The following is a 26,505-nucleotide window of genomic DNA, read 5'->3' on the forward strand; positions in this document are numbered from 1 at the left end:
ACATATGGTGACTTCTTTAAGGTCACCAGACCTTTACGTGTCTGAGATTAGAACTGACCATATATTTCATGTAAATGAAAAGAAAGGAAACTAAATAGCAGGATTGATGATTTGGCTCTATTTCCACGACATGACCAGCAATGAAGCTCAAATGACCGAGGGTCAGACATGCATTTCAATTTAGTAAATAAATTATCAAGCCAAGACACTAATTTTTATTAACCTACATGAAATACGAACGTGTATTGGCATCACCCATGCCTGTCAGTCTGTACACAGCTCGTGAACACTCTAAAAGGCAAAATTCTTGACAGATCTTGGTGAAATTGTTTATTATCACCCATGAATGAACCCTATTGAAAATCAAAAGTATTTTATATGAGTTATTGCCTCGTTCTTGAAATGCATTCAAGTTTTAGGGCTTAAACTCTCTAGAAGGCACAATTCTTGACGAAACTTGGCGTAAGTGTTTGTAATCACCCAAGGATGAACGGGTCCTATTGAAAATTAGAAAATCGAAAAATATGCAATATGAGTAATTGCCCTTGTTCATGAAAATGTGTTCAATATCAATATCTGGAAGGCAGAACTCTTGTCAGATTTTGATGAACTTTAGTGAAATTGTTTATTATCACCCATGGATAAAGCCATACAAGTGTATGACTGAAGGTTGAATATTTCATAATGGTGATTGCTATGTACTAATAAATGTTGTTATTTAAAATCAAAGATGCCAGTGGGCAGTTGCCTGGCAAGCTATCTTTAAGTAAGCAATTAACTTGTTATTATCACTGAATAAGGGAAGATGAACTTGTTTGTTCAAAGGAGATGTATTAATAGATGATTAGTATATAAATATATAAAACAATGAGAGACATAAGCTTACAAATGACAAAGCCTCATTTAACATTTCTTCATGAAAGTCATTAATAATTAATGACATAAGTTGACCACTTTAATTATCATTAAATATCAATATGATATTTTAGAAATGTTTATTAATGACTTTTCAACTCAATTTACAATCAAGGTAAACTCAATGTTCATTCATTTATAACCCAGACCCACTGAACTAATATAGTACATTACATAACTGAGGCTCATATGAGCACCTGTCCTTTTACACTCAATGTAATGATTAAATAAATAAATGGTCATGTCTCATTCATTCATTTTTTGTGTAATGATTTTTTCGTTTTTATACGCCCACATGAAAATGTAGTTTTATATTGCCGTCGCCCCTGTCAGTCCGTCGGTCCATCCACATTTTTATCCGATCTTGATGAAACTTGGTATTCATGTATATTTTGATGAGATCTCAGTCTATTTCAAATTTCATTTTAGAGTTATTGCCCTTAATTTAGTAAAGATAGCTTGCCAGGCAAGGTAACATACGCCCATTGGCAGCTGTCAGAAATGATAAAAGTCTTTAGTGACTAAAGTATGAATTTTCTCATATTGAAGAATTTTAAATAGTTTGAATATTTTGATATATATATTAATTGCCAGTTACTTAAGCTGAGTAATTCCACAAAATTTTTAAAAATCAATATCAATAACCCAAATACATCAAATCATTAAAATCACACAGCTCTAATATCAAGGGCAAAAAATTGTTAAGAGTGAAATCGTTGAAAATTCAAACTTGACCAAGCTTTTTAAGAACACACAACTTTGACGTCTATTGGCAATATTAATGGTCAGAATCGCTGATAATTCACGATCTTTTCAAGAAGAAAGATAGTGGACCACAGCCATATACACCCACCACGGCAAGCGGTAAAAACAAAACGCCTATTTTAAGTTTCATCAAAATCGGTTGAAAACTAAGGGAATAATAGTATATTCAAAATTTGGGGCAAGGGCAATAACTCTGCTTCTAACGATCGAAAATAGCTCAAATTTGAAGTTCATCTTTGTTTTATGAATATGTATACACATACCGAATTTCATTTGATTCCATCAAAAATCTAGTTTTTAAAGCGTTTACAAGCAAATGTTGACACCCACCACGGCATGCGGTAAAAACAAAACGTCTATTTTAAGTTTCATCAAAATCGGTTGAAAACTAAGGGAATAATAGCATATTCAAGATTTTGGGGCAAGGGCAATAACTCTGCTTCTAACATCGAAAATAGCTCAAATTTGAAGTTCATCTTTGTTTTATGAATATGTATACACATACCGAATTTCATTTGATTCATCTAAAATCTAGTTTTTAAAGCGTTTACAAGCAAATGTTGACGGATGGACAGACGAGTGTCAACAATATACGTCCACAGAGAGATGTGGGCATATAAATACAATATTTTTTCATGCATTTGGTACCTGACAAAAATGTCCGGCTCAAACGAGATTGTAATGAACATTTGCCGAAATTGTACCGGATAATGTTCGTGTTCGGAAGCTTATTTCAAGCCTTGCTGGCAAGCTATCTTTAGAAGTAGAAATTTGGACAATTACAACAATAAGGGTACAGTTATAGTTATATTTATCTCAATAGGTGTTTGTGAGTGATTTACGACAATAAGGGTTGTTACCATATTAGGGATTTGTGAGCATATTTACCACAATAAGGGTTGTGACCATATTAGGGATTTGAGAGCATATTTACCACAATAAGGGTTGTGACCATATTAGGGATTTGAGAGCATATTTACCACAATAAGGGTTGTGACCATATTAGGGATTTGTGAGCATATTTACCACAATAAGGGTTGTAAGAATAATTGGGGTTTGTGAGCAAATCTACATCAATAAGGGTTGTTACCATATTGTATTAGACTTGATCAACATGATAGCCTGTTACGTTTGGATGGAGAATTCAGAAGCTTTTTGAAAGTTACAATATGATGTTTGATTAGTTAATATTGTTATGATTTGGCTCTCATATTTTGAAAGAAAATAAAACATAAATTTTATAATGTAATAACGTACTCAAAGTAAGGAATAAAAATATTGCTTGTATTCTTTAAAAATTTTTAAAGACTTTAAACACTTCTTTTAAACACTGAGCAATCTATTTTACAACAAGAAATTAGTAGATGACAAAGGAAAAAAAAATGTCACATATAACATTGAAAAATACCTGTTTAGAAGTCTTTGATATTTTCTCCATAGTTAATCTTTGATTGTTGAGGGATTCTATATGGGCTTGTAATCGTAGATTCTCCTCCTCCACATATTTTAAACGGACTTGTATCACAGACAGAGAACGTGTGCGATCTCGTAAGACCTCTTCGTGCTCTGTTAACCTGAAATAAAGCAGAATCACTGCAAGGATCAATAAGGATGCCATATCAACTTTTAACAAATTTCCAATTAAAAGGACAAGTGCACCATTTTTTGTGACCAATCGTAGAAATAGGAAATTTTCTGAAGACTATTTACATATTCAAGATTCAAATCAACCCCCCAAAATGGTGCACATGTTCCTTTAACATTTAAATAGCCTATAAAATTGTTAATGAAGTAGAAATTAACAAACGTGTCTTTGATTCTTATCAATAGGAGAAGAAAAGGAGAAGAAAAGGAGAATAAAAGACGAAAAAAATATTCAATTATAAAGGTGCAATAAGAGAAATATGTATGGTATTTCAGAAGCTCAAAAAAAATTTAAATTTCTTACAGAAAGTTAAAAGAAGAAACTAAAGGTATACTTAGTAATAAAAACCATTTTGAAACGGGTTCATGTAAACTGATTGTAATTAGTTTCTGTGATAAAATTGTAAATAAACCAATGTTAAACAAGCCGCGAACTAATAAGCTTATTAATTAATCAATAAAAGTAGATAAACTTTAAAAATACACATACAATTGAATCATTCAAGTATAAATATGGCATAGTGGTATTTATAATATACCATAACACAAACAACAATCACACTTTGAGCAGCTAACATAATACATAAAGAATATATCGTAACAATTGGCAACAGGAAACCAATAAAAATTACAACACAAAGAAATACTGTCCTCTACACCATAAAAACATAATATATGCAGTATTCCAGTAAACCAAGCTAACAATGAATTGTATCTGAATAATATGCAAAATTAATGTAAAAAGGAAGAACAAAAATTGTGAAAGTGTAATAAGTAAATTTGGAAACATGAATCTTCATAATTCTATGCTCTCGCTGGTCTAAGCGTGTTAACACTGTATATTATCCCTGATAAACTTGTTCAGAAATCAGTAGGACATATAAAATGTCAAACTAATTTCAAGTAGAGGCAAATGAGGGTTCAATGTTTCCAAAGTATATAAAGTGTGTACAAAGTGCATGCTAGAAGCGTAAAAATAAATCAAATATAAAAAGATAAAGGAATGATCAGAGGGTACATACCTTAATTAACAAGAGGTATTCAGGCATTTGAAAATGATAGAAAAATCAAGTTAGAAATTCTGAAGCTTAAAGCTGTGAGTATGTTGTTTGTATGTTTCCATACTTGAACTTGATTAACAATCACAATATAATTGACTTTTATAAGATACAAATGTCCCACCATTACATTGGCTATGCAAATAGTCCTCATAACACGAACTTTTCAAAAGTGTTCATGAAAATATATCTATTTGTAACGAGTTTATCAACCAGTCTGAAGATGATTGAGGGTGAAGAGTGACATCATTGCCATTTGAATGTAAGCTCTACTTACTTTGATATCAAATCCCGTTTTTCTTTTAATACATGTTTATAATTAGTATCTATTTTATCCCTCCATTCTACTTCTTTTCTTAATGTAGATCTAGATATTCTCAATTCTTCATCCATAACTTGCATCTGATCATGTAATCTGGATCGTTCATCACTATAAAACTCTCTACAAATGAAAATTAGTTGTTCATCTTAGCAATATTCACTGAATTTTTTTTTTATGGAAGAATAAATTGTTTCAAAATGTAGATTTAGTTTTAAATCAATTAAGACTGCTGATAAGTGCTACATGACACATCTACGTTAACAAGATGTTTGAATGAACAAATTACCTCACCTTGCTTTTAATAACTTTTCTTTAGTTCTTAATTTACGGTTTTCGTATCGTTTTTCATGCATCTCTTGTTTTTCATTAGCTGATAACAGTTCATATTGTAAATCTTTGACTTCTTTCTGTAGTCGTAAAATCTGTTCCATTAAATTCTGTTTACCATTTTCTGACATTGTGTTGTTCTGAAAAACAAATATATCTGGTATATAATAGCAGAAAATTTCTACATGGTTCATTGCAAACCATTATTTTCTGTGGGTTTTGAATCCTATTCAAGGAATGACAAATTCTGATGCCATGTGCTTCCTAGAGTCGGTCCAGTGCCAGCTCTAACCCCCTGATAACTAACTTCAAAAGTAGAATGTAAATGGAAAATATATGGTTCTAACCGGTTGAAAATCTTTTTCATCTTGTAATCTTTGTAATTGAGATTCTAAATCTAATATAGAATGTTGTAATTTTCTATTTTCACTAGAAACTTTATTTTCATGTTGTTTTAATACAGACACTTGATGTTTTAATTCTATCACTGTTTGATCTAATAATGTTCTGAAATAAAAGCAATGATTTTAAGTTACTGAATCTCCTTTCATTGTAGAAAAACCCTCAGCTAAACAACAGTAATTTACATCTCAAAGATTGCTTGCGTTGCAAGGTAACATATACGCCCACTGGCAGCTGTCAGAAATAATAAAACAGTCTTTAGTGACTAAATTTTCTCATATTGAAGAAATTATTTATGCTGAATAATTCCACAAAATTTTTTAAAATCAATATCAATAACCCAAATACAACAAACAATTAAATCACAGAGCTCTAATCAAGGGCAAAAAACAACTCTTGACGCGTGTTTACAAAGTCAAGGGCAATAACTCAAAAAATGTTCATCAAAAATATCTCTTGTTAGATTTTGTCCGAGATCTTATCAATTCCAATGATCACACCAAGTTTCATCAGAATCAGTTGAAAACTGTAGCTTCTATTGTGCTCACAAACACTTTTTGACACGTTTTTCATGGCATTAACTCAAAAACATTTCATCGAAAATGTGTCAAGTTAGAACTTGTCCGAGATCTTATCAATTTCAATGATCACACCAAGTTTCATCAGAATTGGTTGAAAACTGTAGCTTCTATTGTGCTCACGAACAAATTTTGACGCGTTTTTACAAAGTCAAGGGCAATAACTCGAAAACCGTTCATCAAAAATGCATCAAGTCAGAACTTGTCCGAGATCTTATCAATTCCAATGATCACAACAAGTTTCATCAGAATCGGTTGAAAACTGTGGCTTCAATCCTGCTCTCAAACTATTTTTAACAAATTTCGACGCATTTTAACAAAGTCAAGGGCAATAACCTAAAAACCGTTCATCGAAAATGCGTCAAGTTATAACTTGTCCGAGATCTTATCAATTCCAATGATCACACCAAGTTTCATCAGAATCGGTTGAAAACTGTAGCTTCGATCCTTCTCATGAACTATTTTTAACAAATTTTGATGTGTTTTTACAAAGTCAAGGGCAATAACTCAATAACCATTCATCAAAAATGCGTCAAGTTAGAACTTGTCCGAGATCTTATCAATTCCAATGATTACACCAAGTTTCATCAGAATCGGTTGAAAACTGTAGCTTCAATCCTGCTCATGGACTATTTTTAACAAATTTCAACACGTTTTAACAAAGTCAAGGGCAATAACTCAAAAACCGTTCATCGAAAATGCGTCAAGTTATTACTTGTCCGAGATCTTATCAATTCCAATGATCACACCAAGTTTCATCAGAATCGGTTGAAAACTGTAGCTTCGATCCTGCTCATGAACTATTTTTAACAAATTTTGACGTGTTTTTACAAAGTCAAGGGCAATAACTCAATAACCATTCATCAAAAATGCGTCAAGTTAGAACTTGTCCGAGATCTTATCAATTCCAATGATTACACCAAGTTTCATCAGAATCGGTTGAAAACTGTAGCTTCAATCCTGCTCACGAACAATTTTTAACAAATTTCGACACGTTTTAACAAAGTCAAGGGCAATAACTCCGAAACCGTTCTTCGATAAATGCGTCAAGTTAGAACTTGTCCGAGATCTTATGAATTCCAATGATCACACCAAGTTTCATCAGAATCGGATGAAAACAGTAGCTTCAATCCTGCTCACGAAATATTTTTAACAAATTTTGACACGTTTTAACAAAGTCAAGGGCAATAACTCCGAAACCGTTCTTCGATAAATGCGTCAAGTTAGAACTTGTCCGAGATCTTATGAATTCCAATGATCACACCAAGTTTCATCAGAATCGGATGAAAACTGTAGCTTCAATCCTGCTCACAAACAATTTTTAACAAATTTCAAGGCGTTCTAAGTCAAGGGCAATATCTCAAAAACCGTTCATCGAAAATGCGTCAAGTTAGAACTTGACCAAGATCTTATCAATCTAAAGCATCACACCAAGTTTTATCAAAATCAGATAAAAACTGTAGTCTCTATAGTGCTAACAAGAAATGTTGACGGATGGACCGACGGACAGGGGCGACGACAATATACGACCACATATTCATGTGGGCGTATAAAAATCAACGAGGTCAGTCAGTTTATAACTTCAAAGGATTTTACTAACCGAGACAACCTTAATTAAACACCAAGAATACATCACATCTTTCTCCTGTCATTTGTTGAAAAATCTTCTTTAAGGCCATCTGCCAAGAGAACATGGCAAGATGCTTCTTGGAAAAGCAAACTACATCTCTAAGTTAAGATAGTTGATTAAGAATAAAATGTCATTTTATTATTCATTACTTACCGCTGTAATGTTTCACTTTCCAGTTGATTTTTTAACTGTATCAAATGATCTTTTTGATCTTCTATTTCTAAGATATTAGATTCAGACTGCCTAGCTTTCGTTTCCATATTCTTTAGATTATTACTTACTTCATCTAGTTCTCTCTGTAATCTTTCATTCTACAATATAACACATATTTACCACCTATACTTCTTGATATATATTAACTTCTTAACAGGATAATCTTGCACCAGTTATTAAATAAGATTAAAGGGATATCACTACAAATCAAAACCTTGTAAACAATAAGGACTTTGAGAGCTAGAAATTTGACAGGTCATTTATCTATATTTAGAAACATACTCAGTATTTCTTTCTATTTGATGAAGTCAAATTTTGACAACAGAGACAAAACTAGTTGACAGTATCACACAGAATTTAAGAAATATAAAATTTTTTACAAATAACAACAAAACTTCAGTGTAATGTCCATTAAAATATCTCAATAGATCAAAATGAATAGAAATAATAATATTAAATAATAGTAATATTTAATAATAATATTAAACTAATTCTCTACTATTGATATAACCAGCTTGACACATATTTCCTTTAATCCAATCAGTTATATCAGCTGATATCAGCTTTATATCACCAAATAGAACATAAAGAGTAATGTTCTGTCAATAATATAGATTATATTCTATATGCATGTTTACAACTTTCAACAGATTAAAAGCATTATATCTAGTCCCAAAATACTTTTAAATGTATTTTAACTTTTCATTTTTGACAACTAATCAAATACCAATAATATCAACTTTACATACACATGAAATACAAGAAAGATAAAAAAAAGAAGGAAATATTTTTTATTTAAGTAGTAAAGTATTCAACAGCAGAAATATGATCATGTTGGAATTTTGCTTCTAATTTCAAAAGATAAAGAGAAGAGAGTGCATGAACAAGGAGTCAAAACAATTCTCTATTTTGAAAGAAAACACATTTAAAGATATAGAGTGCTTGTCAGTTACTTAGAGTGTAAAAGGAAGTTTTTTTTCCTATTCATTTAATACTTACATCCCGTATAGAGGACTATAGGAAAATTTTAAAAGTTTGATGTATATCTATACAGAAAATTTTTCTTCAGACTTAACTAAAATTTGTGTTATGGTATATGTCATTGGATATTGACATTGTTGTTCTGAGAATAGATTTTACCTTTCTTTCTGCTTGTTCGGATCTCATTTCTAATGATGTTATATTAGCTTCTTGATTAGCTGATTTCTGGACATTAATCATTTCTGATTGGCGTGAAGACGAGGTCAACTATAAATACACAGTGTGAAATGAAATTTTAAAATTTGATGGTCTGCAAATGTTTTATCTTTTATAATTATTTAATATATTTATAATCCTGATCCTTGAAATATAAAATATAAACTTACACGACTCAACTCTTCTTCCAGACAATGTTTTGTATTTTCTAAATTAGAACATTTTTCCATCATAGATCGCACTTGAGTCCAAACCTAATAAAAAGAGTAATTCATTGTCCTTCAAAATATTATTTGACCAAATTGTTTTCAAGCCAAAAAAAAAACAATTTTGACAGGCTTCATTCTGTCTTTCAATAGACCCTTGACAAATGACTGAGCAATTTCACATCAGATTTAGTGGAAATAAAATGTGCAGCATGACTACTTAAAACTTCCAATGTTTCTTTCTGGTTTTGTAAAACATGACAAATTTTACAGAGAATAATGTATAAAATATTGTAGTTTAATAATCTCCTGTACAAATATATAATTAATAGTTGATAAAATAATGTCTATATGGTTGACTAGAGAACTGAATATCATTTCCAACAACTATCAGACAATAACCAACCTTAATCATTTCCTGTTCTTGTTGTTTATTTCTATTCTCCATGCTACTACGTAATTTAATTTCAGTTTCTATTTGAGCTTCAGACCTATCTAACAAAGACTTCATCCTGGCAGTTTCATTTTCTTGAGTAACTATTTCCTACAAGATATCAGATTATCTTTACTAATGTCAAATTATGAACAATACAAAAACTAGAGCTGAAAAGTTACAACACTGAAGCAGTGCATTGCATTTCTCTGAATTGATTCACAAGACCAGAGCTTCTTCATAGTAATACATCGCACAACAAAATTAAAGGCACCCTGTGATAGATTATGTCAAGGGCTATGACTTTTGTCCATGTCACATTGTCACCAAATGTCAAGGTCGCGAGACATGAAAAAATTTTGAAAATTCCTGTTTTCAGAAGCATATGAAACTGGAGTAGATGTCGGAAGTAGATGTCGGACGTCAAAGATCAAAGAATGAATTGATCATAGAAAGGTCAAGGTCATCCATGTTAGAGATCAAAAATTAAGTCAATTGTAAAACTTATTCCTTTTTTAAAAGTACAAAGCCCAAACAGATTTATCTTTATATCATATTGGCTAAAGTAGTGACCCATTTTCCTGCAAAATATTATCGGTGACAAATACAGACTGTGCAAGTTATGATAAATTGCAAATGAATAAGGTAAATGTAAATCTAGTTCGCATGTGCCACGCCCATCCCAAAAATGTTGTCATGTCTGTTATAATGTGTAAAATGTTAAGTTGTGTTCAAAATTTCAAGCATCTAAAATCAATACATCACAAGATATTGATAGTTTCACTTTAATGGTTTAAGATTTTACGGCAAATGTCAAATCATGCAAAGTTACTATAGAAATCAGTACAAAATTTTCAAATTTTATATGTAAAATAGGTCACAGACAAAGATCTTTTAATTCAAAATATAAGCGATTTCTAATGGCTGTTTAATCAGATATTTACATTACAAATCAAAAGTGAATGTACCATCAGATTGATCTCGTCAGGAGCAACAATATATGTGCAGGTCACAAGGTCAAGGTCACGAGATATGGACCTTATAATATTTTTCAATTACTGAAAAAATAAAACCAGAAAGTGATATCAGAACTTTGAAAATTGATTTTAATTCATAATCAAAATGTCTATCTACCAGTAAGATTAAATTAAAAAATTGTAGAAGCTAGAAAAACCTCAAAAATTAAAAATCAAAAAGTCAGCAATAAAAGCCAAAATTTTAAAATTCAAAATTAGAGCTTAATGCTTTTGCCCTACTTCATTTCCAGTTAGAAACCAATGCGTAATATTTTTTTATAGTTTTATATGGAAATCGAAAAAGTAGATATTAGCATGTGTAGTTAAGGCTGGGCGCTCTGGGAAGAATTCTAAAAAAAACGAAACAAAACAAAAACAAAGCAATTAGCAGTGCATTTGATAATTACTTTATAATTTTTATTCTATAAAGTCTACGGTCTAAATTATGTACTAGAAAGAGATATTATATGTAAAATTACTTCGATTTAATAAGATTAGTCATTTCTACATTTAGAAATTTATACAATCTGATTTGGATCCTATTTTGAACCAGATACAGCGCCATACTTCATGGGGTAAGATAAAGTATCATCCTCAAAGTCACTAAATATAAACTGACATATTATCATAAATACTGTAGATATACTTTCACACAGTAAAATATGAAGCATAAAACAAATTTGTGATTAATTTTTTTGTCCATTTGTTATAGATAGTGGGTTAAATCCAAAAATGCCACATTCAAAGATGATTTCTCTTAAATTATATATTGGTTCCTTATTATCAAGTTTCTAGTTTGATGTAACAGTGATCTAGATGGTCTCAAACAACAAAAGTTGTTACATGACCTCATATATTAACCACATAAGCTTACTAAATATTCAAGTTATAGGTTTCTATCATGTTAAAATTCAACACGATTTCATAAATTTGTATACCTGTGCTATTTTAATGAAAATCTGAACCTGATTACTAAGAGTTAATAGAGGAATGTAAATGTGTGTCTTGTTTACCTGTTCTCTCTCTCGTATTTGTATCTGTAATTGTTGACATTCTGTTAGAGCTGTGTCTAATTTACTTGTAATACTATCAATTTCTTTACGATGAAATTCTTTCATATCAGCTACTTCAGTTTCTAGTCTTTTAACTATACTGTCATACTTTGCCTACAATAGCACAATAATTCAAAATTAGGTTGTAAATAACTTCACTTTGTATTCCACAATTTTAAGTTGGTAGATGATGGAATTATAAGTTATTAAAACTATTGAGCCCTTCATCCCATCAATAAACAATAAGAATTGGTCCAACACTAGTTTTAAGTAAGTAACCAGAAAAATAAATAAAAATTATCTCCATTCTTGATAACAAGAAAGGATTTTTTAAATGGTAAGTTTCAATAAAACTTTTAAACTTTAATTATCGTTAATATGTTCCATAATGCCAGTCACCACAAGCTTTAGTACAATACAATCAGGTATTAAAAGCAAAATAATTTTCAAGCCAATTATACGAAACTGCCAAATTCACAGAAATGAATGAAATGCAAATAAATTCTTGCACAGAAAAGGTTTATCAATGTGAATGAGAGAAATTAATATTGAAATGAAAAAACACATACAGACCCTTTATTAACACCCTCACACAATAACAGATACAAAATATCAAGATAGCTTGAGTTGCAAGGTAACATCGCCCACTGGCAGCTGTCAGAAATAATAAAACAGTCTTTAGTGACTAAAGTACGAATTGTCTCATATTGAAGAAATTATTCATGCTGAATAATTCCACAAAATATTTTAAAATCAATATCAACAACCCAAATACAACAAACAATTAAATCACACAGCTTTAATCAAGGGCAAAAAACAACTTGACGCATGTTTACAAAGTCAAGGGCAATAACTCAAAAAAGTTCATCAAAAATATCTCGTTAGAACATATCCGAGATCTTATCAATTCCAATGATCACACCAAGTTTCATCAGAATCGGTTGAAAACTGTAGCTTCTATTGTGCTCACAAACAAATTTTGACGCGTTTTTACAAAGTCAAGGGCAATAACTCGAAAACCGTTCATCGAAAATGCATCAAGTTAGAACTTGCGCGAGATCTTATAAATTCCAATGATCACACCAAGTTTCATCAGAATCGGTTGAAAACTGTAGCTTCTATTGTGCTCACGAACAAATTTTGACGCGTTTTTACAAAGTCAAGGGCAATAACTCGAAAACCGTTCATCAAAATTGCATCAAGTTAAAACTTGTGCGAGATCTTATCAATTCCAATGATTACAACAAGTTTCATCAGAATCGGTTGAAAACTGTAGCTTCAATCCTGCTCACAAACTATTTTTAACAAAATTTCTACGCATTTTAACAAAGTCAAGGGCAATAACTCAAAAACCGTTCATCGAAAATGTGTCAAGTTAGAACTTGTCCGAGATCTTATAATTTCCAATGATCACACCAAGTTTCATCAGAATCGGTTAAAAACTGTAGCTTCAATCTTGCTCACGAACTATTTTTAACAAATTTCAACCTTTTTAACAAAGTCAAGGGCAATAACTCAAAAACCGTTCATTGAAAATGCGTCAAGTTAGAACTAGTCCGAGATCTTATCAATTCCAATGATCACACCAAGTTTAATCAGAATCGGTTGAAAACTGTAGCTTCAATCCTGCTCACGAACTATTTTTAACAAATTTCAAGGCGTTCTAAGTCAAGGGCAATATCTCAAAAACCGTTCATCGAAAATATGTCAAATTCGAACTTGACCGAGATCTTATCAATCTAAAGCATCACACCAAGTTTCATCAAAATCAGATAAAAACTGTAGTCTCTATAGTGCTCACAAGAAATGTTGACGGACGGACCGACGGACAGGGGCGACGACAATATACGACCACATATTCATGTGGGCGTATAAAAATACAGGTGTTTGACTAGAAATAGGTAGTGTTTGGAATGAAAAATAAAAGATCACATAATTTGAATACAATATTATATTATGTACATATATGAATATTTGTAGCCTCTAATTCCATTAAGGACGTAAAACTCCATTCATTCATTTCTAATTTCAATAATTTTCTGAAAAATTATGTATATTTTTCATGTACATGTAAAGTAGTACTCAATGAGTTAAATAATATTTCAAACTTTGATATTGTATAAATTGTTTTTGTATCTGCTATTGTAAACACTCAATGTGATGTTAATATAACACACACATCTAGCATACAAAAATAAATATCTACATCTGAATAAACCTTTTGTCCTACATTCTCTGCCTCTAGTCGGAAAACTTTAGCTTGTTCTTGATGTAGGTCTTCTCTTAAAGATCTGATCTGTCTATTAGCTGTTTCTAATTCACCTTCAAGTTGTTTTTTCTGTCTATTACCCAGCTGATTTGTATCTAAAATTAGGTTGAAACATGCTACTGTCATGCAAAGGTAATTTTATAAGTTCAAAATCTATACACTTGCCAACTTTCGTAGGATTCTCTGTCATGTGTCATGCAGATGTATATACAAAAGCAATCAAGTACAACATCAATATTTGGTGATGAATATTATAAGTGAAAAGCTCATAAGCAAATTTTAGTAATAATTCAAGGTTATGTGTTAAAAACAAGTTCTATTCCATGCACAAAAGATACATTACTTACTTCTTAATTGTTCTCTTTGTAAAGAGTCACAAGATTCTTCACTTCCACTCATTGTTTCTGATAACTTTAAAGTAAATACATGTATGTAATTGTCAAAGGGAAAAATGCTACAGAAATGTTTGTATCAAACCTTACTGTCTCCCGACAAAAGCAAGAAAATGCCTTTTTCAGCTTTTATTCCCATTGTACTTGATGATAGAAGTACTAAGTTATATAACAATAAGGCTTAGATAATCTGCAGAAATTCTTATCATATAAGTAAAATTAGCGATGACAATTGTGATAGCCTGACAATTGTAATGCTAGTTACAGGGCAGTAACTAGTATCAAATAATATTTGATTTTTTTCTTTTTTTTAATAGGGTTTATCCGTGGGTGATTATATACAATTTCAACAAGTTTCTTAAAAACTGTAGAGAAATGTGCCTTCTAGAATTTTTACAATTTAAAATTTGAGAGTGCTTTAAAAAACAAGGGAACTAACTCATATATTTTTCGATTTGTGTGATTTTCAATAGGGTTCATTCTTGTTTGCCAAATTTTGTCAAAATCCATCAGAAACCAACTCTCTATCGTGTCCACAACAATTAGAATATGACACACAATATAATAATTGACAATTAAAAAAAAATACCTTCTTAGCCATATCTCTGTTATCTATTTCTAATTGGCGAGAGATTTCTTCCAGAGATGTGATTCGATTAAGATGTGTCCGTCTTTCTTCTTCAGAATAATTCATTGTGGTCTGATGCTTGATATTACTAGTTGTTTTTTCTTGCTGAAGAGCTTGTTGTGTCTGCTGCAATTCATGTTGTACGGAGTGTAAAGTTTGGGATAAGTTCTGGTTTTCTATCATCAAAGTGTCAATATCTACATTATTAGAATGAGCGCCATCATCTGTTTCATCACTACCATTCTTTTGGAAGAGTTTATTTTGAAAGTTTACTTTTTTCACTTTTGATTGAGATGTCATCAACTCCTGTGTTGTATCACATTCAATTTCTAACTTCTCAATTTTAGTTTTATAAGAATTCATTGTGCTTTTAGTTAAATCTAATTCCTGGTTTACTGTAGTCATTTCACTTGTAAGGTTATCATATTTATCCTTCAACTCTTTTATCTGTTTCTGATAACTTTTTATTCCTTTTGACTGCATGTCTAGCTGCGTTTCCAATTCTTCCACCTAATAAATCACAAGAAATAAGTAATAACTTATGGTCATAGCTTATCACTGCAGACAATTAACTAATCGTTACAGTACCACACTAATCTCTCAATAAATGGAATAGTTCTAGTAAAGTGGACAATTACCTTATTTCCTGTAAGCAGATTATCAGAAACTCTATTAGGTATTGCACTATGAAGCGGTTTACTACTTTCCACCATCACTGCTGATTTTTCTTGTAAGTCTACTTTGGTAGCTTGAAGCTCCTTCTCTGCCTAAACACAAATGAAAAATAACAGTTTAAAACGTTCAATACTTGAATTTTTTTTTGGACAGTTTCCTCAATGTATTTTAGTATAAGCAACTACCTTGACAGAGTTTTCTTGAGCTGTTTGTAATTCATCAGTTATTTTAAATAAATCTTCTTCCAATTCTTCATTTCTACACTCTAAGCTTTTTATCTAAATTAGAATTAAAATCAAATCAAATTCAACAATTGGTTACCATATCTCCTAATGTCTGCATGTTTTATGAAATAGAGTAAGATAGCTTGCCAGGCAAGCAAACTTAGAACCTAGAAAATCAAATTTTTCTTTTATACATTTCCCTTTGTATTATTTTTATGTTATTATTATGTTATCAATTAACAATTTGAACCTATCTGATCGCAATCCATCAATGTATTTGTCTTCTGGAGTGTTTAATAGCAATTGGGTACCAGCACTGAAGGACCAACCATAGGGTATGTGTAACATATAAAGATAGCTTGCCAGGCAAGGTAATATACGCCCACTGGCAGCTTTGATTTTGAATAAAAATATTTAGCAGTACAGTAACATCACCAGTATGAAATGTTCAACCTTCAGTCATACACTTCTTTTGAACTCTTTAGGGCGATACTGAATAATATTGAGTACGAGTTATTGCCCTTGTTCTTGAAAACTTGTTCAATTTTTAGCTCGTGAAAACTCTAGAAGGCAAATATTCAATCTTCAGCACGGGACTGAATAATAAAACGAAGTTTTGTCAAAATCCAGCAAGAAACATGCCTCTTAGTCTTTAAGAGCTAAATTTGAAAGCGTTTTCAAGAACAAGGGCAATAATTCATACTAAATATTTTTCAATTCTTCAGATTTTCAATAGGGTTCATCCTTGGGTGATTACGAACATTCACACCAAGTTTTATCAAAATCCGTCAAGAATTGTGCCTTCTAGAGTGTTCGGGAGCTAAAAATTGAACGCGTTTTCAAGAACAAGGGCAATAACTCATACTAAATATTTTTGATTCTTCTGATTTTCAATATGGTTCATCCTTGGGTGATTACGAACACTCATACCAAGTTTTGTCAATATCCGTCAAGAATTGTGTCTTGTAGAGTGTTTACGAGCAATTGTGGACGGACCGATGGCCCAACCAACAGATGGACAACATGGGTGACAGCAATATATGCCGCCCATTTCATGTGGGCATATAAAAATGAAAAGATTTTGGGTTAATACTTTTCTGAAAGATTTTTGTTTAAATTCCTTTTATAGAATACCTGTTATCTCTTACCTTGCTTTCTAATGTTTTTTTGACACTTTCAAGTTCTATCTTTTGATCTTCATATAATTCTTCCATTTGTTTGAATTTCTCCATCATTTCAATTTTCAACCTACTTTCATTTTCACATTCTTCTCGTACAGTAAATATTTCACTTTCTAAATTATTGAATTCACAAAGTTTTTTCTCTAAGTCAATTCTTTGATTTCTCTCATCTTCAAACAGTGCTGCCTGTTTTCTTTTTTCTCTCAGTTCATATTGTAAATCTTCAACTGTATTTGTAATTTGTACATCTAATTCACCGGATTTGGATAATTGACTGACTAGATCCTGTTTTTCTGTTAGAGTTCGTTCTATCACAGATTTTGATTTACCTAGTTCCTCTAGAGTTAATTTTAGTTTTGTTTGTAAATCCTCTATTTCAACATCATGTCTACAAGAAAAATAATGTTCAATATATACTTATGTCCTGACATCAGTGCTATTGCTTTTTTTTATTTCCCTGATAGGAGTGATGAAAACAGGCAATATCATGCAGTGAGATTTTGCCTGGACAACTGCAATTTTTTCTCATCTCTAACTGCAAGTCACCTTACTTTTCACAGGCTGTATTCTCTTAACTCTTGCTACAGTAGAACTTTCAAAATGAAATGAAATGAATGTGGGCTACTGAAGACAGTGTTGAACTTCTATTAATCATATTGGCCCATATGCACCATATAAAATCAAATTAAGAAGGATAGAATTATTTTAAACCTTAAATAGATTTAGTTAAATGTATTGAAAGATAATTCTATTTTTTTGTATGCACCAACTAACAATTAACTAAATATATTTATCTGTACTGTAACATTTTAATCACTGCTGTATGTCTTGTAGTCCGAAACTCTATAGACTCTATAGATCTCTGACATGTCTATTGATGGGAATAACACGGTTGATTTCACCAAGTTCATCTATATCGTTGAAATAATCGTCCATCTTGAAACATTGAAGAGCCACAAAAAGAATTCCTACTGATTTACAAATAGAATTAAAAGTTAAAACTGGTCTCCATCAACTTTAAGTTAAGCATTAAATTAGCCAATTTTTAAATACATATAAGGTAATTCTACAAAATATAGAATTAAATCAAAAGTTAATGTTATTCGGTCAGAATAGAATTAAATTAGGCTTAATTTCATTTGGTGCATACCGGCCATTATCTTTTTATATTTAACGGTATTATTACTTTTACATACCTCATTTCAGCTTCTTGGGAAGACATCTGCAGAGATTTCTAATTAGAAAAATAATTTCATTAATAACTATAAGACAGCTTGCTAAGCAATGTAACATATGCCCACTACCAGCTGTCAAAAATAATAAAATCTTTTGTGGCTTAATAATGAATTTTCAAATAATCTTAAAATCATCTATAAGTCAAGGCAAAAACCTGAAACAGTTCAAAAAATTATCATCAAATTCAAACATGAACAATGCCTCATCGCAATGACACAGAACAATAACACCGAAACTATTCATCTGATATTACCAATTTCTAACTTGACCTAGATCCCATCAATTATACATGTGTGCATATCTAGTTTCATCAAGATTGGATAAAAACTGTAGTCTCTATCGTGCCTGCAAGACAAATTTAATGTGTTATTACTAAGTCAAGGGCTACAACTACAAAACTCTTCATTCGATTGCTACCAATTTTGAACTTGAACGAGATCTTAACAATACATACATGCATACCAAGTTTAATGAAGATCGGATAAAAACTGTATAACGCATTTTTTTTTAGTCAAGGGCAATAACTCTGAAACCATTCATCTGATTATTACCAATTTCGAACTTAACTGAGATCTTATCAACATATACAATCATACCAAGTTTCATTAAGGTAAAAAAAAAACTGCAGTCTCTATCATGTCTACAAGCCAAATTTGACCCATTATTTCTAAGTCAAGGGCAATAACTCTGAAACTATTCATCTGATGATTACCAAATTCGAACTTGACTGATGGATGGACCGCAGGACAAGGGCGATGGCAATATACGTCCACATGGAAATGTGTATTATAAGAAAGCTGTGTGACTGTGATTGGATTCATAGCTTCAATAAATTATGAACTTGAATATTTTACTTATTTCTCTGGGAATTGATATATAACTGCTGTATTTTATACATAATTTTAGTTGACAAAATCCTTCTTTTCATTGTCAAATAAATATCATCATGTTCATAGTCATTTTTAAGATATTCAAAATGGGACATTGCTAAAATAATGTCATAAAGATTTGTCCACTTACAGTACCTACCTTTTCCTCAACTAGTTCAGATTGTTCTTCTTTTAATTTTTTCATATCATCTTTCAAATCATCCAATTGACTTGTTAGTTTCTTATTTTGGTCTCTCATATGTTGTATTATTAGCTAAAATATAATATGTGGTTAATAACATGAGTACCGGTACATTATTGTGCACTTCCTTACAAGTCAAATTAGTTCAAATGATTCATTTACCTTGAAAATCCTGACAGAAACTAACAGGTGATCAATAGCATAAATCAAGTTAAGTTTAACCTATTAGTACTTTTATTTCTATTGAATTCTACTTCAAGTAAAATATCCAAGGTTGTAAACATTCTATGGGTAATACATGTCTTTGAAAACTTAAATACATTCATTTATAAAGATAGTGGACCACAGCCAATTTACGCCCACCACGGCATGTGGATGGTAAAAACGAAACATCCATTTTAAGTTTCATCAAAATCGGTTAAAAGCTAAGAGAGTCATAGCATATTCAAGATTTTGGTCAAGGGCAATAACTCTGCTCCTAACGCTCGAAAATAGCTCAAATTCGAACTTGATCTTCGTTTCATGAATATGTATGCACATACCAAATTTCATTTGATTCCTTCAAACACTCTAGTTTTTAGAGTGTTTACGAGCAATTGATGTTGATAGAAGCACTTACTGTATAGGGCGACAACTCCTCAAAACTGACGTAAGAGGCTTAAATCTTGAAAAAGCCTTAAATTTAATCAAAAGTAAACTAAACTTTCTCAAACCTTTCGATTTAGATCCAATGACATCCACCGACAGACCGACAGACAGGGGTGCCAACAATATACGTCCACATAGAAAGATGTGGGCGTATAAAAATTGGAGGTTATATAAAAAGTTCACCTCTTGTTTTGTGGATTTTTGTTCATGATTTTGATGTATTTTATTAATACTATTTTTATGTTCTTCTACAAGGTTATTTTTCTCATCACAAAGTTTACTCAAGTCTAATTTATAACTTCCTACTTCACATTGTAACTCATTCAAAGTTTTTATCTGTGTTTCTTGAGAAACATTTAACACTGAGTTTTCTTCCCTGAGTGTTTCACGCTCTGATTTTAATTTATTCAATTCTTCGAGAGCAGCTTGTACTTTTAAAGTCATGTCTTCTTGCGATGACATCAACTCCATTTTCTCCTGAGAAAGTTCATCTTCTGCAGATAAGGCACTTTCTAAACGCTTTGTTAGAGTGTCAATTTCACTTTGTAATTGTATTTTCTCTACAGAAAATTCATCCACCATTTCCTTTAAACTGGAACTTTTCTCAGCATCATCTTGTAATGTCTGTAATTCTAATTCCATGGCAGCTAATTTTTTAGTTAAACTATCTTTGCTGGATGTTAATTTTTCCACTGTAGTCTACAATGTAAATATATATATAAAAGATATCTTGCCAGGCAAGGTAATATACGCCCACTGGCAGCTTTGATTTTGAATAAAAATATTTAGCAGTACAGTAACAATCACCAGTATGAAATATTCAACATTCAGTAATACACTTCTTTTGAACTCTTTAGGGCAATACTGAATAATATTGCCCTAAAGTGTTTACGAGCTAAAAATTGAATGCGTTTCAAGAACAAGGGCAATAACTCATTCTAAATATTTTTCGATTTTTCTGATTTTCAATAGGGTTTATCCTTGAGTGATTACGAACACTCATGCCAAGTTTCGTTAAAATCCACCAAGAATTGTACCTTCTAGAGTGTTTACGAGCTAAAAATTGAATGCGTTTTCAAGAACAAGGGCAATAACTCATTCTAAATATTTTTCGATTTTTCTGATTTTCAATAGGGTTTATCCTTGGGTGATTACGAACACTCATACCCAGTTTTGTCAAAATCCGTCAAGAATTGTGTCTTGTAGAGTGTTTACGAGCAATTGTGGATGGACGGACGGACATGGGTGATGGCAATATGCGCCGTATAAAAATCAAGCTTCACTCCAGTTTTTTTTTTTTAAATATTTCTTATTGAATGTCAGTAAAAAAAATATTGAATTATAAACCTTACATCAGCTTCATCTAGCAGAGATTCGGTTTCTTGTAGATGACTTTTTAATGTACTGTTTTTAACTTGTAATCTTTCATTTTCCATCCTAATTTTTTCATAATCAGAGAATGTCTTGGAAACCTAAAAAAAAGTAAAATCATATCTTAAGAAATATTGAATCACCATTAAAGTTGAAATGGATAATTTGATACAAGCATACTCATAAAAATTGAAGATATTCTATCAAGAATTGTATCCTGTAAAAATATAGCTCAGCATTTACATGTTTTTGAAGCACTTTCTGATTATCACTAACTAAATTCAATACAGATCATCATTATTATGATATAAGTTAAATTTATCAGTGAATATAAATCTCACCTCATTATCTTTATTACGTTTTTCTTCCTCTAATGTTCTAATCTGTGAACGTAGCGATATTAACTCAGCTTCTAATTTAGTTTTGTCCTCTATTATTTTACGCAATTGTAAATCACTGGATGTACGGGCTGGACTAGGGGGGCGGTTAAATAATGTTCTAGGACCTGGAATATAATTTTAAACCTTACACCTGTAATTGAATGAAAGCGGCACAATACGAGCACTTAGTAAGTGAAGAACACCAGCCATGAAACTTTCTGTTTTACTAATACTAGTAAAGATAGCCTGCCAGGCAAGGCAATATACGCCCACTGGCAGCTTTGATCTGAAATAAAAGCATTTGGCAGTACAGTAACAATTACCACTATGAAATATTTAACCTTCAGACATACACTTTTTGTGAGGCGATACTGAATAATAGTACCAAGTTTCAAATCTGTGTTTACAGGCTAAAACTTAAACACGTTTTTAAGAACAGGGGCAATAACATTTTTCAATTTTTTAGATTTTCGTTCATCTTTGGGTGATTACATACACTCACACCAAGTTTTGTCAAAATGCATCAAGAATTGTGCCTTCTAGAAAGTTTACAAGCCACAAATTGAACACATTTTCAAGAACAAGGGCAATAACTCATACCAATTATTTTTCGATTTTTCTGATTTTCAATAGGGTTCATCCTTAGGTGACAACAAACACTCTCACCAAATGTATTGTCAATATTTGTCAATAAATTGACCTTCTAGAGCATTTACGAGATAAAAATTGAAAGCGTTTTCAAGAACTGGTCAATAACTTATATCTAATTTTTCAATTATTATGATTTTCAATAGGGTTCATCCTTGGGTGATTACTACTAACACTCATACTAAGTTTCATCTAAATCAGATTTGTGCCTTCTGGAGTGTTTACGAGCTAAAATTGAACACGTTTCCAAGAACAAGAGCAATAACTCATACCTTACTAAATATTTTTCAATTTTTCGGTTTTTCAATAGGTTTGTCCTTGGGTGATTACAAACAACCATAGCAAGTTTCGTCGAAATCAATCAAGAATTGTGCCTTGTAGAGTGTTTACGAGCAATTATGGATGGACGGACGAAAATATACGCCCCCCATTTAGTGTGGGCGTATAAAAATATCTATCAGATAATAAAGTTGTTAAAAATACTAACTTTCTTTAGGTGAATCATCTTTCTCTTTTGTTTCTCTTTCTTCTCGTTCTTTAATACGCAACCTTTGTTCTGTTTCTAAATCATCTTTCAATCTTTCTAATTCTTTATTCAATGCTTTCACCTATTTAACAAAATATCGTCATTATATACTTAGCTTGAAGTAAAGCAAAGTTACATCCTGTAACAAAATGCTGAAATAATATATTTACTAACCTTGGCTTGTTCATCTGCTAAATCATCCTCTAATTGTGTATTTTCTTCCATTAAACAATGAATTTCTTCTTCATGTTCTTGTTTTAATTTTTCTTCAAATAATGTTGAGGATGCTCTCTGGTGTGTTAACTGTTCATCAAAAGTTGAACGTTCACGTTCTAGTATTTGTTTCAATTCTCTTGCTGTATCAGCATCAGATGCTGTTGGTTGTTGCTCTTCTGATTCTAACTCATCTAATAACCGAGCTCGTTCTGCTAGTAAGAAAGCTATCTGTTCATTCACAGTAGAGTTTGATATTTCATCTAAACCTTGCTGTATTAACATTTCTTTGGTTTCATTTTTCAACTTAGTACCTAGAAAATCAAATTTTTCTCTTAATACATTTCCCTTTGTATTATTTTTGATTTGATATGTTATCAATTAACAATTTGAACCTATCTGATCGCAATCCATCAATGTATTTTTCTTCTGGAGTGTTTAATAGCAATTGGGTACCAGTACTGAAGGACCAACCAAAGGGTATGTGTAACATATAAAGATAGCTTGCCAGGCAAGGTAATATACGTCCACTGGCAGCTTTGATTTTGAATAAAAATATTTAGCAGTACAGTAACAATCACCAGTATGAAATATTCAACCTTCAGTCATACACTTCTTCTGAACTCTTTAGGGCAAGAATCATGCCTTTTAGTGTTTAAGAGCTAAAATTTGAAAGCGTCTTCAAGAACAAGGGCAATAACTCATACTAAATATTTTTCTGATTTTCAATAGGGTTTATCCTTGGTAAATAACAAACACTCATGCCAAGTTCCGTCAAAATCTGGAGTGTTTACAAGCTAAAAATTGAACGCTTTTTCAAGAACAAGGGCAATAACTTATACTAAATATTTCTCGATTTTTCTGATTTTCAATAAGGTTTTTCCTTGGGTTATAACAAACACTCATGCCAAGTTTTGTCAAAATTTGTCAAGAATTGTGCCTTCTAGAGTGTGAACGAGCTAAAAATTGAAAGCGTTTTCAAAAACAAGGGCAATAACTTACATTTTTCGATCCTTCTGATTTTCAATAGGGTTCATTCTTGGGTTATTACGAACACTTGTACCAAGTTTTGTACAGAATAGAATGTTTAGTCAAAATCAATAAATGTTTTAATAAAAGATAGCTTGCCAGACAAGGTAATATACTCCCACTGGCAGCTTTGATTTTGAATAAAAATATTTAGCAGTACAGTAACAATCACCAGTATATGAAATATTCAACCATATTCAGTCATACACTTCTTTTATACTCTTTAGCGCAATACTGAATAATATTGAGTATGAGTTATTGCCCTTGTTCTTGAAAACCTGTTCAATTTTTAGCTTGTGAAAACTCTGGAAGGCAAATATTCAATCTTCAACACTAGACTGAATAATAAAAAAAAAATAAAAGTGTTGTCAAAATCCAGCAAGAATTGTGCTTTTTAGTGTTTAAGAGCTAAATTTGAAAGCGTTTTCAAGAACAAGGTTTAAAGCTTTTACAGTATACCGCGTAACCCTATTAATTACTATCCTACTGATACAGGACAATAATATTTGTATCATTCTACCTTTTATTATTCCAGATAACTTACCATTAGAACTATCTGAACCAGTTTTAGTTTCCCCATTATTCTTTAGAACCTCATTCTCAGCCTCTAGTTCCTGAATCAAAGCCTCTCTTTCATCTGAAAGACGTCTGATATGTTCAACATAATCTTCTACTTCTTTCATTTCATTTTCTTGGGATTTCTTTAAGGTTTCTTCATTTTCAACTGCTTTCTGAACCTCAGCCTAGAAACAGAACAAGTGCAAAAATTCACATTAGATAATAGATATTTTATGACTTTCTTGAATTTCCAATTTCCAGTACCTAAACTACTCATCATTCATCAATATACATAATAACAGAATAGAATGTTTAGTCAAAATCAATAAATGTTTTAATAAAAGATAGCTTGCCAGGCATGGTAATATACGCCCACTGGCAGCTTTGATTTTAAATAAAAATATTTGTTAGTATAGTAACAATTACCAGTATGATATATTCAACTTTCAGACATACACTTCTTTTGAACTTTTTGAGGCGATGCTGAATAATAGTACCAAGTTTCGTCAAAATCCGTCAAGTACTGTGCCTTCTGGAAGATTTTCAATAGAGTTTATCCTACTGCGCTTGTTCATGAAAACGTGTTCAATTTTTAGCTCGTGAAAACCCTAGAAGGCAAATCTTCAGCGCAGGACTGAATAATAAAACCAAGTTTTGTCAAAATCCAGCAAGAATCATGCTTTTTAATGTTTAAGAGCTATTAAATTTGAAAGCGTTTTCAAGAACAAGGGCAATAACTCGTACCAAATATTTTTCAATTCTTCTGATTTTCAAAAGGGTTCATCCTTGGGTGATTACGAACATTCATACCAAGTTTCATCAAAATCCGTCAAGAATTGTGCCTTCTAGAATGATTACGAGCTAAAAATTGAACACGTTTTCAAGAGCAAGGGTAATAACTCATAATAAATATTTTTCGATTTTTCTGATTTTCAATACGGTTTATCCTTGGGTGATACTCATGCCAAGTTTCGAGCTAAAAATTGAAAGCGTTTTCAAAAACAAGGGCAATAACTTACATTTTTCGATTCTTCTGATTTTCAATAGGGTTCATCCTTGGGTTATTACGAACACTCATACCAAGTTTCATCATAATCCGTCATGAATTGCACCTTCTAGAGTGTTTACGAGCGTTTCAAGAACAAGGGCTATAACTCATAGTAAATATTTTTTGATTTGTCTGATTTTCAATAGGGTTCATCTTTGGGTGATTACAAACAACCATACCAAGTTTCATCGAAATCAGTCAAGAATTGTGCCTTGTTGAGTGTTTACGAGCAATAGTGGATGGACGAGCGGACAACAATATTCGTCCCCCATTTCATGTGGCCGTATAAAAATGCATATAAAATCTACAATTTGTAATCATTGAGAATAAACATGAAATATGGTTAGTAAATAAAGCTTAATGATATGTACTCTAAAGCAGAATACAAATTCCTAACATTACATGATATAGAAATAAATAGGACTACTACATAAAAGGTTGTTAATCTCTCAGAACTTGTACATTGTGTTGTTTAATAATGTAGTACATTCATAATAATACCACTGAAAGGTAACTTATACTCAAAAGAAACAGAATTGTCTTCCTACCTGTGTTTTCTGTAACTGTGTACATAAATGAAGTAGTTTTTCTGAATCTGAACTTGAAGGAGTCAATCCTTGTTGTTGGAGAAATTCATTTATATCTTCCAT

The 26,505-nt window shown here is 31.5% G+C and overlaps 1 protein-coding gene across 1 annotated transcript; it reads right to left on the reverse strand.

Moving 5' to 3' along the window:
• Positions 1-926: 926 nt before the first annotated feature.
• Positions 927-26,505, reverse strand: LOTGIDRAFT_231081 (hypothetical protein; the record flags this gene model as incomplete). The annotated part of the gene is made up of 25 exons (XM_009051699.1): positions 927-953; positions 3,089-3,254; positions 4,660-4,824; positions 4,996-5,171; positions 5,379-5,538; positions 7,795-7,952; positions 8,995-9,102; positions 9,222-9,305; positions 9,664-9,801; positions 11,720-11,872; positions 13,965-14,122; positions 14,375-14,438; positions 15,009-15,557; positions 15,686-15,814; positions 15,908-16,000; positions 17,095-17,515; positions 18,324-18,361; positions 19,393-19,506; positions 20,266-20,781; positions 21,435-21,554; positions 21,795-21,958; positions 22,969-23,089; positions 23,182-23,534; positions 24,794-24,992; positions 26,404-26,505. 25 exons carry the CDS (start codon positions 26,503-26,505, stop codon positions 927-929), a joined length of 4,476 nt encoding a protein of 1,491 aa, XP_009049947.1.

The sequence above is a fragment of the Lottia gigantea genome (assembly GCF_000327385.1).
Source record: "Lottia gigantea unplaced genomic scaffold LOTGIsca_17, whole genome shotgun sequence".
Classification (NCBI taxonomy): Eukaryota; Metazoa; Mollusca; class Gastropoda; family Lottiidae; genus Lottia; species Lottia gigantea.